The sequence below is a fragment of the Strongylocentrotus purpuratus genome, unplaced genomic scaffold (assembly GCF_000002235.5).
Source record: "Strongylocentrotus purpuratus isolate Spur 01 unplaced genomic scaffold, Spur_5.0 spur5_scaffold_13, whole genome shotgun sequence".
In the NCBI taxonomy this organism is placed as follows: domain Eukaryota; kingdom Metazoa; phylum Echinodermata; class Echinoidea; order Camarodonta; family Strongylocentrotidae; genus Strongylocentrotus; species Strongylocentrotus purpuratus.
Genome location: NW_022145598.1, coordinates 10,788,377 through 10,805,032, shown reverse-complemented (window position 1 = coordinate 10,805,032; position 16,656 = coordinate 10,788,377). Strand labels below are relative to the sequence as shown.

The following is a 16,656-nucleotide window of genomic DNA, read 5'->3' as shown; positions in this document are numbered from 1 at the left end:
TCGACGGTTCAGTGACACAAAGACGTAACTTCATATTTTGCCAAAATGAGTATTTGATATTAAAACGTTCAGAAAAATGTGGGCTTTCCAGGTACATGTAACTCAAAGGCTTAACTCCACCCAACACCCCATTGAAGTCAATGGCTAGTGAAACATAGACTTAAATCCTTAAGGCCCAAGTGCTCAGTGACACATAAACCACTTTTTCTCAAAATGGCCAAAATGGAGTTACGTCTGTGTGTCACTGACCCCTTCACATGTACTTATGCTGAAGACGAGTCGATGCTTGAGGATGAAATGGGGCAACACTTGCATGCTGACTCTGACACTCTTATCCCTGCTTTTGCAATGAAATTTGCAGCACAGACAGATGTGGGTGCACCACTAGACAATCAAAACCAATACACTATGAGCAACAGATTATGATGGTGCCTACATAGATCTCATCAAATCATTGGGGAGTTCATGAATAAGGAATTTGCTGAAACTGCTGTACATTCTCTATGACGCCAGAAGAAACCTGGTCTCATCGTCTTCCACAGTATCATATTTGATGACCTGCGCAGTGTGGGAGGAAGGTCGCCATCTAGTGTTGAACATCGTATTTGTGATAGGGTCAATTGTGGAGCCTTTGTCTTCTTCACATGTAATTTAAATTTCTCTAGTGTACTACACAGAGCAAAAAAAAAGTCTTTCCTGAGGTCCATGGTCCAGAGTTTTTTCTTATTGTAACATCATTGTCTTTTCAGAAGTCCATGCCGAAGTAAGCAAACAAAGTGAAGATCAGCATGATCAGGATGAGCACTCCAAGAAACATCAGGAAGGCTGGGTATTCACCTGATAAGAGAATAAAACAGAAATATTTTTTGTTTGAGTTATCGCTATGAATTAGGATAAAGTTGATGAGATAAATAATTTAAAGGAGAAGTCCACCCTGATATTAAGTTGGTTTTAATAGAAGTAGAACAAATGAGAGAAACAGCTCAAGCGTAAGCAACATCCTATTAAAAATAAGAAAGTCAGGAATTTTTGAAGTTGCGATTAATCAAACACAAATTGGCAACACTGAAACGTATCTTGCGAAGTTCCCTCCCATGTCCTCTGTCCTCTGTACTAAAAAATATCAGAAATGTATATTTTTCCTGAAAAAAAATTCCAATCACACATGCACCCTAAATACAATCCTTGCAAATATGTTCCTACATGTATACAACCCCGGTATGAAACAAATCTATTTCATCATCAACATCAAAGAAATGAAGGTTTATGAAATTTTCTGTACAGAGCAAATTGGAGAGGACCTCGCAAGATACGTCACAGTGTTGCCAATTTTTGTTTCACTGGTGACAACTTAAAGCCCCTCTGCACTAGTTTGGCATGGAGGGATCAGAACTCCATGCGAGGTCACTGTCAGGTGGTTATCTCATCAAACCAGCTCTCAACTAAGAATAAAGCCTCATGGGGGATCAATGGGTACCGCTTAGGCATTGTTGGCTGTATAGAGGACGCAAGTAGCTATAAGTAGGGCAGAGGGGCTTTAACAAATTCATAACAATGCCCAGAAGAAAAAAAGAAAAAAAAAAAAAGGAAAAAAAAAGAAAAAATACCTGATCTGGTGACGGTAACTAGTCCAATCTTCTTGTCAGCTGATAGGCTGAGGACGGCAGCATCCTTGTCCCCGACAACTCTCCTTGAATTCCTCGTCATTGGAATGAAAGAGAGACCTGTGATGAAGATACTGTGCGCGTTGTCCACCCATTTCACTTTCTGCGTTTAGGACGATGAAAGAACAGATGATATCTTTCATTAAAGAAACGGTTGAGTTCTGGTAAACTTGACAAATAATTCCTAAACTTTCTTGTTCTCTTTTTGTCAGTTTGGGAGACTGTCATCGTACATTTCATTTGATTTAATTTAGATCTAGATCTAATATCTATCTATATTCTAGATGTAGACTTTATTATAAAACTGTATTGCCGACTTGTCTTATAAAACAAATAATGCACAATTTTGCTTGTGTGTTCAATAAGGCAGTTCCAGTGCACTCAGGTTAGTCAGTGCGATATCGATAATGCACTTTCCCCGCCGGCGCGTGCATTATCACTATGGGCACTGACCCTGCCCTAACACACTCGCAACAGTGCATTAATTGTATAATAAACCCATGTACTACATGAATGTTGACACAATATTCTGATGACCTACCTGTAAGCTGAATGTAACGTAGATACCCACTGAACCTGACATAGTACCGACTCCAACATAGTAACCACTGTGACTGCAAAACAAAACATAGATAGACGTTACCTTACTTTCCTTTTACAATGAAGCAAACTACATTTCCCATAAAGTCGGTCACATTCCCTCACATGCCCCTCCTTGTAAAATGGAGTAAAACAAACAAGTAAAACCCTGGTTTGTAAACATAAATCAATAGCAATATACTGTATGATGTTAATTGTATTATGCATTTCATATTTTCATTTTACACTGTGCCATATCTCTCAACCAAATTTCCTAATCTTATCACTTCTCTTTAACATGTTTCTCTTTTGGATGAATTTGGAAGCACTTTTTGGATGCATTTTTTTTCACTCTCTTTCTCTATTCTTTTTCAAAATCAGTATTGCCCAAACCTGTCTACAATCTATTATTACATTCTTGTAAATCTCACATCTTACTCTTCCCTTCATACAATACACACCTCTTTATTCCCTCTACATCTTCTATCATCAAAGAAAATCCCCCCCCCCCCTCAATGATAATGGACTTACCTGACTGCAAGTGCTGAGAGTATGTCATCCCCTGTACATACTGTCTTGTCTATGGTGAACTTGTGACTGTTCCATTTTGTAATATAGGAGGGTTGCCTACCTTTCTTCTGTATGTGAGGGGTGTGCGTTGTGAACATCGTGGAGTTGCTGACATCGCCATTCAGGAATGCATATCTACAATTTGATGGAGGTCAGATAAAAGGTCAGAGGTCAGATAAAAGGTCAAAGGTCAGAGTCAATGTATGGATAATATACATAATAATCCTAATCTATATGTAGAAATGTGTTTCACAAAGATCCTAAGTTGAACTTATCTCTAAGGTGGACTTAACATTTATGGAAAGCCATTAGCATCTATGAAAATATTTTGTAAAAGTTACTTTAAAAGGCATAAAATGTTGATTCAAATCATTTATATTTCCGATTATCAAGGAGATTTCTTGTTCTTGATGTGGAATTTATAACAAGGTCTAAAATACTTGAATTTTCACTTTTATTTCATTTTATTTTAAGGCTACACATGGCTCTCCATAATGTTTAAGTCCAAGTTAGAGTTAATTTTGACCTTTATGAAACACCCCTGGTCTAGCAGCTAAGTCTCTAGACAGTGAACCACAAGGTATAGGGTTCAAATATCTGCTGCAGCACTTACGTCCTTCAGCAAAGACATTAATCTACAGTTGCCATGTCATGTCAACCCAGGTGTAGCAAGAGGGTACCTGGTAGGATTTATTCATTGAATGCATTGAGTGCTACGGTTGTCGGACCTAAAGCTAGATAAATAAAATCCAAAATCCTTTCGAAGTGCACAGAGGTGTTATATCATAATTTGATATATGCTATTCAAAAACATAATACTGTTATTATTATTCTTTCAAAATCTATACAGGAATTAGAAAATTTCAACAGTAAATTTTTAGAACATTGCTCCAACTTGCTACCACCGGCTGCTTCTTTTTTCAACATAAATTAAATAGTACCGTATAATTATAATAATGTGATTTTGTAATGCAAATGTGTCTGTTCTGATATTATTTGTATTCCTCTATATTTGTAGAAAAAGACATATTGAGTGGAAATTAAATTAGTGACATAACAAGGGATTGCTATTAACACTGCTATCACATACTAACTGTGAACTGATACAGTTTACAACTAAATTATTCATACCCTTTGTAAATTTGAAGTTTTATGAGTTTTTCATCACTCAAGAATGAAAGGAAGACTGGTTGTATTAAGACCTTTGTTGAATACTCTTTGATGTAAGCTTTAATATGTCACATTCTCAAGAATTGTATTTTGGGAAAGATCAATTTTTCACATACTTATTGGTATTAAAGGGTATGAATAATCTAGTTCTTAACTGTATCACACATACTTACAGTGAAAAAATATGAGACCTACAAATAACGATTATGACTTACCTACAAGAGCCAAATCTGTATGATTTATGATCCGCACATTCTTCCCATTCTAATTCACACATCTTACTGCCGTCTTTCGTATTCCACACATAAGCCTTCTGGTCTCTGGATATGGTGATAAGCTGTTTAGGAGGAATATAGAGAATGACTATTACTAACAACAATGAACACTATTTGGAGAAAAAACTGAAGAATTTAGTCAAACTGAGAAATAATTTCTTCTTTTATTTGTGACACATATTTACATGCATGGATAATTATTTCTGAACAGCCAACTTGCTTAGCTAGTAATAAACATTTCTCAGTTTTTCTGAATTACATTTACTGAATTTCATTGCTTTCCATATTAATCTTTTCCAACCTTTTTTGAAAGGAAGTATGAGATACTTAAGTAAAAATACTTTTAAAGCCCGTCTGTACTAGTTTGGCCAGGAGGGATTAGATCTGCCTGCGTGGCCACTGACTGGTGGTTATCTCATCAAATCGGCTCTCAATTAACATTAGAAAAAGGGGATCATTGAGGACCAACGGGTACCACTAAGGCATTGTTTGGTATATAGAGGGTGCAAGTAGCTTCAAGTAGTGCTGTCCTGCTTTAAGAGGTTAACGTGTCCCTGATCAAATGAAATTAAAAGTACAAGATGCAAAACATTGATCTATTGATGTATCAATACTGACCTTATTTCCCAGTGGACTGATCATGATGTCTTCGATGTCTTTGGAATGTGCTTCAATGTCATACACTTTCTCTATCGTTGGATACTACAAAATGGAGAAGGAAACAACTCCGAGATTTGCGAATTGCATACATTTCGTGTTGTTAGGTACGGCAAGCCATAATGTCTGTCCTACCTAGCAACAATCAATGTATGCAATTCACATTCAGACTACTTACATGTACATACAATTATTTATAACAGGTGAATGAAATAAATTGTAACACAGCACTTAGCAAAGATTTATGAATTAAATTTGATTACACTATGAAAACCACCAACTGATAATTTCTAGAATTGAAGATTACTACTAAAAAAAAATATCCAAAGACATTAAATAAAAAGCTAATACTTAGCTGATGTAATAAAAAATAGTATCATTCTAAATCCCAGGTGGGTAGATATCAATGGTGGTATTCTCATAAGTTAAGCCGGGACTACATGTAAGTCCAGACTAAACAAGAATTTTAGTTAACACTTCTATGGAATGCTTGCTTTCATCTTCCAAAGACTTTGTTGAAATTCAGATCATACTCATATTATCTTTTTCTTCCCATTTCATTGCAAAATTAATTTTTTGACACTTTTAATTGACGGATTAAAATAATCTGTACAGGGTAAATGAGTTGGCAACAGGCACTCCATAAAAGTGTGGACTAACTTAGTACGTGCTAACTTGGTACGCGCTACCGAAATATCCACCCATTGAATTTCAGCTAATATAAAACCTGAAACTATTAAACACATCTACAAGTTTTGTTGTTGATGTTGTAGTCTGTTTCTTACTGTTCATTTTCTAGATTTTTTTCTTCATGGAAATTTTTCTCAAGCAACTAATTTTCCCTTTTGACTAACAAGAAATGTTCAAGAATTGCAAAATTGGGTTGTGTGATTCAGTTATTTTGTGGCATCGAACTCCAGTAAATCTGCATTTCTTGCAAAATTCTGAACCCCTATGTTTTCTGCTTCCACAGTATTCAATATGCAGTGTAGAGGTGTCGTGGTCGAGTGGATATGTCACCGGACTGTGGATCACAAGGCCTGCGGTTCAAGTCCCACAGCAGCACTAATGTTCTTTGGCACGACATTAATCTACATTTGCCACTCTCAACCCAGGTGAGGTAAATGGGTACCTGGCAGGAATTATTTCCTTGAAATGCTCGGACGGCATAATGGCAGCCATGCTAAAGCCGGGGCAACAATTTTCAAGTTTGGAAGCGCATAGGGCATTTAAATGTAATATGCAGGGGCGTAGACAACGGGGGGGGGGGGGGGGGGGGGGGGGGGGGGGGGGGGGGGGGGGGGATGAGGGGGATGGCATGTACAATCACCCCCCCCAGGTTTTGGGGAATGATATTTGCTTACTTAATAAGTCATAATGATGATAATAATAGTAATAATAATAATGATAACAATTATAATATTAATAATAATAATAATTATGATGATGATAATAATAATCCTCATCATTATTGTAATTGTGTTTATTGTTATTAGCCGCATTCACACGGTGAAAGCCAATTCAGACGGTAAAAAAAAAGAAAATCTTACAAGTATTTTGTGGTTATCTTGTGGTTTGGAAACCACAAGATAACCACAAGATTAATCGCGCATATTTTGCAGTGCGTGCAATCTCGTGGTGTGGAAACCAAAAGATAACCACGAGTTTTGCGTGTTCAAATGGGGCAAACCACAAGATAACCACAAGATACCTCTAAGATTGCAAACCACAAGATAACCACAAGATAACCACAAGATTGGCTTTTAACGTGTGAAAGAAGCTATCGAAAATCAGGGATGCGGATTACGAGCGTACGCCGTGTTATGTGCGCATTTGCGGGGAGAGAAGGAACGCGCTAAGGCAGTTAACTAGAAAACAAAAACACGTGGTGAGTCCGCTCAGCAGGAGGCCTTGTCTTCCTTAACTTTTTAAGGGGGAAATATATGTGAGTGTGTCACTTACAAAATTCACAGCGTGAATTGATTTAGGATTCTAGGATGGCTCATAATAAGAAGTTGAAAACATCAAAGATCACTTCTTTTTTCAAGCACAATGAGAAAGAAGAACATGATGACGAACAGCTGTCTACATCAAAATAGGATGATGTTGGAGATAGGCCTGTTCTTCCTGAAGTTCAACCAGAAGACAGTGCCGTTGAGGGTGATGGAGCATCTGAGGCGAAAGATGATGATGAAGCTGATGCCGGTTTTGACGACTGGGTAAGCCCCAATCACCCCCCTACTTCTTCCATTCCCGTAGTAGAAACTAAAACGCAGAAAATTCTGTTTCAGGCCAAATGGTACAAAAGCTACCCCTGGATCCATTACGAACCCTCCCTGAAACGGGTACTGTGTTTCTACTGTGCACAGGCAGAAAAACGCGGACTCTTGAAATTGGCCAAGAACAAAGAACCAGCATTTGTTTCAATCGGCTTTTGTAACTGGAAAAAGGCATCACCCAGATTTGAGAGCCACCAGGCTTCAAATTGTCACAGAGTCGCAAAGGCAGCGATTTCCTTGAAACCTGAGGCTAAAATCGATGTCAAAATGGACGCCAACCGCCGTCAACAGCAGGAAACAGCTCAACGAGCACTGATGAAGGTCTTCAAGAGCTTGCGATTCCTTCTGCGACAGGGTCTGTCATTTAGAGGCCACACAGCTGAGGAGGGAAACTTCCAACAGTTGCTGAACGTCTTCCGCGATGATGATGAAGGACTTGACAGATATCTCAAGCGGTCAATCAGCTTCACATCTCCACAGGCCCAAGAAGAGATGATCCAGATGTTCGGTGCAGACATAGTAAGAACACTTGCGGCACAGATTGCGAAAGATGGACCGTTCGGAGTAATGGTTGATGGGACACAGGACATCACTGGAGTCGAACAAGAAGCTATCTGCTTCCGCCACGTTGATGACAATCTGGATGTACATGAAGAGTTTGTGGGATTGTATGAGCTGCCGTCCACATCTGGGGAAATGATCTCGAAAATGATTTTCGATGTAATCACCCGCCTGTCACTGTCGACTGACAATTTGAGAGCCCAAACATGATGGTTCAATATGCAATACTATGTGTCAGTCCATTCTGTATTCGTATGCCACGGTGTGTAGATCTTGTCGATGTATGTCTGTCCATTCAAGGCGTAGTATGTGTGTGTGTGTGTGTGTGTGTGTGAGCTCTCACTTCAGCATTCTTGTGGGGTTTTATGTGCGCTTCACATACCCCTTGTGAGGCATTTTTACTTTGTGGGGTATTTTTTCAGGACCCCACAGAGTAAAGTCTTTCAAATGACTGTATATTCGGTGTCCTATGCCCTGCGGGGCATTAGAAGTGGTACCCCATAAATGACTTTTTGTGAGCGTGTGCTAAAACTTGCACACTTTTTTATGGTAACATCGTAAGCACACCGCCGGGTTGTTATCGCCAGGTTGTACATACCCCACTAGTAGGGGACCACAAGGTATATCTGGAACGCACAGAAATACCCCACAATCAGGTGCCCCACAAAGGCCCTGATGTGAGAATGTGTGTATGCGTGTGTGTGTGTGAGTGCACGCTTGTGTGTGTTATTTTACCTCATTAAGTATGCATCAGATTGCACGATTTCAAGTTCAAAATTGCAAAAGATCCCTACCGTGGGAGGGGGGACACCCCCCTCCCACACCATCCCCCCGCTCGGTCGCTTCGCTCCCTCGCTCGGGCGCTTCGCGCCCTCACTAGCCCAGTCATCCCCCCCAGGTGTACGAACCTGTCTACGCCACTGGTAATATGGGCTATACAAGAACCAAATATTATTATTATTATGTACACTGTATGTAAATTTTACCCAAGGGATTCCATCCCTAAATAGGAACTTACCGTCCACATTCGTATGTGACCGTCGACACCGCCTGTGACAAAGTACATCCCGTTTGGGGAGAAGCAGACAGCATTCTGGCTCGAATCGGTCGGGCTAAAATCCGTCTGAACCGACTGAAGACGCTTGACATCAAAATGGACCAGTTGTCTGCCAGGTGGAGCCCCCGATTTCTTCTTGCCATTTGATTCAGACGACTTCTTTTTTCTTTTCCTGAGAGTGACTATAACAAAATTAAAAAATCAAGTTGAAATCTAATCTTATTGATGGTTCTTATTTGTTTTTTCTTTCTTTTTTCTTGCAAGGTCACAAAAATGAAGACTAAGCTAACACTCTGCAAATCTTGAAACCTTGAAATATTTAATAATCCCTGGCTTTAAATCTGTCTACACTAGTTTGGCCAGGAGGGATTAGACCTCCCTGCATGGTCACTGACTATGGTTATCTCATCAAATCAGCTCTCAAGTAACGTAAGAAAAAGGGGATCATTGGGGACCAATGGTCACAGATTATGCATTGTTTGCTATATAGAGGGCGCAAGTACCGGTAGCTATAAGTAGTGCAGTGGGGCTTTAAGCAGCTCCTAGAGCCTATCCCAGGATGGTGATATGCAGTGTGAGATGCCTCCCTTAAAGGGAGTGTAGCCTGACTTGGGCCAATCAGGTATAATACGATAATTCGTTCACATGCAGTTGTCCAAAAGAAGACGTAGATGGCATTAACCAATATTTGCCAAGCTACACTCCCTTTCAGTAAATAATAGCATTTTCTCGATTGTACAATAAAATGTGAGTGTGTCATATGCAAGTAAAATATGCCTCTGTGTTCATGGCATATGAAGCCCAACAGGAGGCTGCATATCACACGAATGACTGGCAGTGTAGCCTCACTGAAGTCTGAATGCAGATGGACTAATGATTTTGACAATAGGACCCGCAAGATGGTTCCAGGTTCTAACAGTGCATCGCAGTACTAGAAAGCAAATCACAAAACTATAAGGCGCACCCCTATTCGAGGATTCCCCCCCCCCCCCCCCCAAAAAAAGAAGCATTTTCCTCTTCTTTCCAACATGACTTTTGATTCATTATCACTTTGCTTGGTATTTTCCAATAACATTTTCAACAGATAATAATAATAATAATAATAAAAACACAGCTTGTAAAGCGCTTACTACTAAAGTCGCTAAGCGCTATAACAAACAAAATACAATGATAAACAATTACATATTAAACAAAACAAAAAAATTACAAATAAACCTACCAATTACAATACATATGGAACATATTTATTCCATTCCAATGAAAGTTGATACATGTATCACCCATACCATAATGCATATGATAATAATAATAATTATTAAAAAAAAAAAAAAAATCTTCTATTCTCACCTTCATCCTCTTTACTCTCCTTCCCTTTCTCTTCTTTTTCTTCATCATCCCTTCCCATTGTCTGAGCGATGAGTGATTTCACCGTCTTGTTCATCTGGTACATCTGACATCTTTCATTCTTACTAGCCGCCATCAGGTACTCTTTACCATCGTACCTATAAGAAGATTTTTAAAGTGACTCAGTAACTTTGTCTCAGATTCTGAAACAAAATCCTGGATTAAGCTCATGCTGCAAAGATAATTATAAACCTTTAGGTCAGTCAGGAACCATGTGACTTTTACAAGCCGATCACCTGTCTGATTATCAAGATATTTATGATTGGAAATCAAAATCAAATTCTGCGTTTCCTAAACGGTTTAGACATCTAGGGTGTCCAGGGGGTGTTTCACAAAGATCCTAAGTCCAACTTAACTCTAAGTTGGACTTTAACATTTTGGAGAGCCATTTGTAGCCTTAAAATAAAAGATATTCAAAAGCAGAAATTCAAGTATTTTTTAATTTTGCATAAATTCCACATCAACAACATGAAATCTCCTTTATAATAGAAAATATGAATGATTTGAATCAACATTTTATGCCTTTAAAATAATTTTTACAAAATATTTTCAAAGGGGCTAACGGCTTTCCATAATTTTTAAGTCCAACTTTAGGATCTTTGTGAAACACCCCCATGGACACCCTAGATGTCTAGACCCCTGCTACGCCACTCGATATACAAGAATGTTTGAATTACCTCAAGGCGGCATTCATGATAGCACTCTGGTCATCTCCGTTGTCCGTGTTGAACCTGCATTTTGACTGGATAGCGATGCCACTGCTTCCTAACTCCACTTCAAATATTTCCTAATGGGCGAGACCGTGAAACAGATAATTAGGAGATCAATACACAGGTATTAGATATTATTGGGAATAATGTTGTACCCCTGCATAGCTTTATGTGCAGACTAGGCTCCAATAGGTTTGTGTGTGTGTGTGGGTGTGTGTGTGTGTGTGTGTGTGAGCCAAGACTAGTCCAGGGTAGATCATACTCAAAGAGAGAGGGAAATAATTATTTAAAATATATCATTTTTAACTTGGATATCCAAAATTTGTAGCAGAGTAATAGTTTGAAAAGTCCCTGAATCTGGTAATCTAGCAAATTTGAGTAAATCAAATCTTCCTTATAACGATTTGGCGTTTGTTTTGCACCAGTGCAGCAATAAATTCACGACTGTCCCACATAGGTGAGTGGAAGACAAGGGATGGCAATTCATTTTAACACAGTACAAATTAAGTAGTTCTGTGGCATGTTCCCATTTCATCATTTTGACACTTCTGAATTCAACATTTTTGGATTCCGCATTGCAGATATGTTTACAATGTGTTTACTATATACCTTGGCATACAGTTGTGTATGGAATATCAAATATCCATACAAATTGTGGAACAAGTATAGATCTACTCGAAAATGGGTTGATTTGCAGAAAATAGATCAAGCAGTCATTAAAAAGAGGGGAGTCATGCCTATGTTAAAGGGAAATTCAACAGAGAAGTAGACTGGTGAAAGTTTACCGTAAATGAAATCTGACGAAAAATAATTATGAATTTTGGAAAGTTGTAATCATTTTATGTATGGGCATTTCTCTGACAAAGTGCATAACTACTTTCAACACAAAATATGATTAATATGTAAATTTAAAAAAATGTAAGATTAAGGAAGTTTTTTTTCTTCAGAGGACCCATAAATAATGATATGCTTTTCATAATGTATTTTGATTTCTGATTTCGGAAGAGGAAGGCTTCTGATTTTGACAAACTTTTAATTTTTAATTCATACGTTTAACTTCTAAATTCTTGTTTGATGTGTAAACTTTCTTTCTGGTCTGAGAATGAGTATCGTCCGCATAAACAATGTTATCCTCGGAAATGCAGTCAAATCGCGTCCTGAAAAATAAGGATCATCCGCATTTTCGCAGACATTTTCTGCGCTCTGCGGGTGTAGGGTTCCCGATGCGCACGCTGACAATTCGAAAAAACGGATTCTGCATACTAAAATAGCCTATCCCCAGTTCACCATCTACAATTTATTGGTTGTCATGTCTTCCCGAGGGTATATTGCTTTTAACGTGAAATTCTCTGTGCAAAGTCAATGTAGAATGCATCATGGAGCATCATGGAGTTTTAGGGAATTTAATTCACCTAAATAAAAGAAATAGAAATAGATTTCTTTCCTACCTTGTCTCGTAGAAACACCTGTTGAGTACAGATACTTGGAACATATATTATATCACAAGTAGTAGTTCAAATATTGCACAGCACCCGTAGAAAGAATATGTAAGACCATGTACAAGGTAATGACGCTTCTTCGCGAATTAAGTAAAGAAGAAGAAACTTATAATCTCTATAAAGTAATAAGGCCTCAGAACCGAGTAGAGAAACAAGCGAAGAAATAGGACAAGAATTAAGAAGCTGAATTAGCTTTGCTGTTGATCGATCGACTCTCTAGAATAGGTGTGCTCTATATGAACAGCTCAGGAGAAGTGATCAAAATAGGTGTGGCAAATAAAGCAAGCAAGTGTAATGTCCCTGTACAGTATAAGCTATACCAGTACATTAGGTGGTTGCACATCCCAACCCATAGGGTATGGAATGTGCTTGCCAGAGTAAGTATTTGTGGCACTCTAGTAATGCAACAGGTGTCACTAAAGAAATGAGTGACAATGGAATAAAAGGCTAGACTTCAAGCCACACAATAAAGACAAGACAATAATATTTACAAATGCAAAGTTCTCCAAAGGTCAAGTCACTACAGTAGCTCCCCTCTAGATTTGTTGTCGAATGAAAAGTAGCAACAAATCGATGAGGAAATATAGACCTACATGCATGTTGACTTGAAAATACGAAAATATGGTAATACTGCTGAAACACAGTAAGTTTAATATGCTTCACCCGACTTCGAAAAAATCCACGAACCTCACTGGCCATCTAACTTGACGACCAGACCTGGTCTTTCGAATCTCAGGAGTGTTCTGCTTCAGTGCAGGATCCAATGCTAACGGTGCAGGATCCAGTGCTAACGGAGCAGGATCCAGTGCTAACGGAGCAGGATCCAGTGCTAACGGAGCAGGATCCAGTGCTAATGGAGCAGGATCCAGTGCTAAGTCTGCGGAGTTGGATTGCCGAGGGACTTGGATAGGTGGATCTTGACCCTTCTTAGATTGAGCAGGGAGATCTTGCTCCATGAAAGCTGGTTTAAGTCTCTCAACACTGACAGTTTCACGTTTACCATTGTAATCAATAGTAAAAAACTTGTCAGAGCGTTGAAGGACTCGAAAAGGCCCCCTGTAAGGAGGTTGAAGGGGCCCCTTGACTGCATCAACCCTCAAAAAGACGTGGGATGAGGAATGCAACTCTGGGTGTACCTGTGTAGGGGTAGCTCGTTGTTTGCGAGTAGGGGTGGGATGTAATTCACGCATCAGTCTCTTCAGTCTGTGGGCGTAATTAGCTGGATCGCCAGCAGAGTCAGTCTGTGAAGGAGACACAAATTGGGCCGGTAGCATGACCGTAGTACCAAAAACGAGTTCTGCTGCGGAACATCCCAGATCAGACTTGATAGCTGTACGTATACCCAGCAATACCAAGGGAAGGACCTCAGTCCAACGGACTGTGTTATGCGCCTTGAGAGAGGCTTTGAGTTGCCTGTGAAAACGCTCAACAAGCCCATTGGCTGCTGGATGGTATGCTGTTGTGCGAATGCGTTTAGTGCCAAGAAGATTAGTGAGAGCAAGGAAGAGTGCTGACTCAAATTGTCTACCCCTGTCTGTAGTAAGAGTAGTTGGAGCACCAAACACCGCTACCCATCTGGCCACAAAAGTACGTGCTACAGTATCCGCAGTGATATCTGGGATAGGTATAGCTTCTGGCCATCTGGTGTAACGATCCACACAAGTAAGAAGGTACGTGTTACCCTCTGAAGTAGGAAGTGGGCCTACAAGATCGATGTGCACATGAGAGAAACGCGCATCAGGTGAGGTAAAAGTGCCAAGTGGAACTTTTGTGTGTTTATGCACCTTGCATCTCTGGCATTCAAGACATGTTTTGGCCCATTTCCTGATATCATGATTAATACCAGGCCAAACGAAACGTTCCGTGATGAGCTTTTGAGTGGCCCTGATCCCAGGATGGGATAGTCCGTGGAGGGCGTCAAAAATAGCTCGTCTGTGTTTGACTGGAACAAGGGGTCTAGCAACACCTGTCGAAACATCACATAGCATGGTAGTAAGAGAACCAGGAAGCGATATAGACTTGAGCTGAAGCGAGGAGTCCTGTACCTCACTATCATCCTCTTGATCTTTCGCAATGGCTGCAAAATCTATGACCGAGGATGAATCAACTCTGTCGATACACAGACGGGAGAGAGCGTCTGCTGCTGTGTTCTCCCTTCCTGCTATGTGGTGTATCTCAGATGTGTATTGGGATATGAAATCAAGCTGGCGGATTTCACGAGGTGAGTGTCGGTCAGGCTTTGAATTCAAAGCATGGGTGAGAGGTTTGTGATCCGTGTAGATGGTAAATGTGCGACCTTCAAGTAGATGTCGAAAGTGCTTTACACCGAGGTAGGCTGCTAACAGTTCCCGACCGAAAGTGCTGTACTTAGTCTCGGCAGGCTGTAGTCTCTTAGAAAAGAAAGCCAACGGTTGCCAAATACCATCTACCAGCTGTTGGATAGTTCCCCCAACTCCCACATCAGATGCATCAACCAACAGGCATAGAGGAACATCAATTCTAGGATGAACTAAAACTGCAGCGTTAGCTAACTGATCTTTAGCCTGATTGAAAGCAGAAAGTTCTTGTTCACCTAGGGTGATTGGTTGGTTCTTCTTCAATCTATTTTTCAACAGATCCGTGAGAGGCTGGAGTACTTCTGCACACCGCGGAATGAACCGTCTGTAGAAATTGATCAGCCCGAGGAACTCTCGTAGTTTGGTAAGTGATGTAGGTATCAGAAGGTTGCGTGTTCGAATCACGTCGGGGTCACCAGTTTAGGGAATTTAATTCACCTAAATAAAAGAAATAGAAATAGATTTCTTTCCTACCTTGTCTCGTAGAAACACCTGTTGAGTACAGATACTTGGAACATATATTATATCACAAGTAGTAGTTCAAATATTGCACAGCACCCGTAGAAAGAATATGTAAGACCATGTACAAGGTAATGACGCTTCTTCGCGAATTAAGTAAAGAAGAAGAAACTTATAATCTCTATAAAGTAATAAGGCCTCAGAACCGAGTAGAGAAACAAGCGAAGAAATAGGACAAGAATTAAGAAGCTGAATTAGCTTTGCTGTTGATCGATCGACTCTCTAGAATAGGTGTGCTCTATATGAACAGCTCAGGAGAAGTGATCAAAATAGGTGTGGCAAATAAAGCAAGCAAGTGTAATGTCCCTGTACAGTATAAGCTATACCAGTACATTAGGTGGTTGCACATCCCAACCCATAGGGTATGGAATGTGCTTGCCAGAGTAAGTATTTGTGGCACTCTAGTAATGCAACAGGTGTCACTAAAGAAATGAGTGACAATGGAATAAAAGGCTAGACTTCAAGCCACACAATAAAGACAAGACAATAATATTTACAAATGCAAAGTTCTCCAAAGGTCAAGTCACTACAGAGTATCATCGCGGAATCCGTTTTCGCATCGCCCTACGGCTAGCTACATGTGTGTGGATTGGAAATGAGAATCGATGATCCGTATATTTTAGGACGCGTCTGTCCACGTTTACGAAGACGATACCCCTTTATGCGCACGATCTTTATCCTCGGACCAGCGCCCCTACCTACTTCTCATAGTATACCCCCCTCCCTCTCTCTACGTCTCTGTCTCCGTCTCCGAGTTTGACATGACCTCATCTCATTCTCAATCTCACTTCTCAGTTCTCACTCAGCATTCCTCCATTTAATCATCATCATCATCATCATCATCATCAGGTACGGGTAGAAGGCGTTGGCCTGTAATTCCCGGTCACTGCTTCTATAATGTAGGTTTAGCCTGTTGGATTTTCATTCATTCAAATGTATTGAGAAACTTAATTAAGCAGGGAGATTGAGATATTCGTTCATTAATTAATAGAAATAAGAAAATAAGTGAATTTGGTCTAAAATACATAAAGTTATACGATTTTTGTGAGCTAACATATAAACTAATGAATGGGACTTAACAATGGCAAAATTAAACTAGGAAATCTAATTTATAATGACAAAGAGATGTTCCAGTATTCAGCTTACCAGGGCATTGGGTACACCTGTCTTGGATTCTCCTCCACCCCCTGCCACAAGAAAATGGGTGTCATTCATACATTTTATGACATAAGGAGGAAAATCAGTTTCTCCGATGCAAGTTGCCATCTTGTCATTCTTGTCCACGAATGCAGTGTTAATATTTCGCTGCTCTCTCTAGCGCTGTGCTCCATAGGGTTTTATGCAGTAAAATTTGCACCCAGCGAAAAATAGTTTAC

At 39.8% G+C, this 16,656-nt stretch overlaps 1 protein-coding gene across 1 annotated transcript; it reads right to left on the bottom strand.

Moving 5' to 3' along the window:
• Positions 1–269: 269 nt before the first annotated feature.
• LOC580945 (prolactin regulatory element-binding protein) lies at positions 270–16,596 on the bottom strand. Its single transcript, XM_011672162.2, has 10 exons — positions 16,427–16,596; positions 10,894–11,003; positions 10,160–10,314; positions 8,774–8,994; positions 4,877–4,960; positions 4,199–4,320; positions 2,775–2,948; positions 2,206–2,278; positions 1,608–1,767; positions 270–837 (listed from the first exon to the last, which is right to left on the bottom strand). Exons 1-10 carry the CDS (start codon positions 16,544–16,546, stop codon positions 746–748), a joined length of 1,311 nt encoding a protein of 436 aa, XP_011670464.2. The 5' UTR covers positions 16,547–16,596; the 3' UTR covers positions 270–745.
• Between the last annotated feature and the right edge of the window lie 60 nt (positions 16,597–16,656).

Coding starts and splice junctions, on each gene's coding strand:
- LOC580945 (XM_011672162.2), bottom strand. CDS start 16,546: ATGGCAACTTGCATCGGAGAAACTGATTTTCCTCCTTATGTCATAAAA. Junction 11,004..16,426: donor CAGGTGTACCCAATGCCCTG/GTAAGCTGAATA, acceptor CTCGCCCATTAG/GAAATATTTGAAGTGGAGTT. Junction 1,768..2,205: donor ACGTTACATTCAGCTTACAG/GTAGGTCATCAG, acceptor TCCTAAACGCAG/AAAGTGAAATGGGTGGACAA.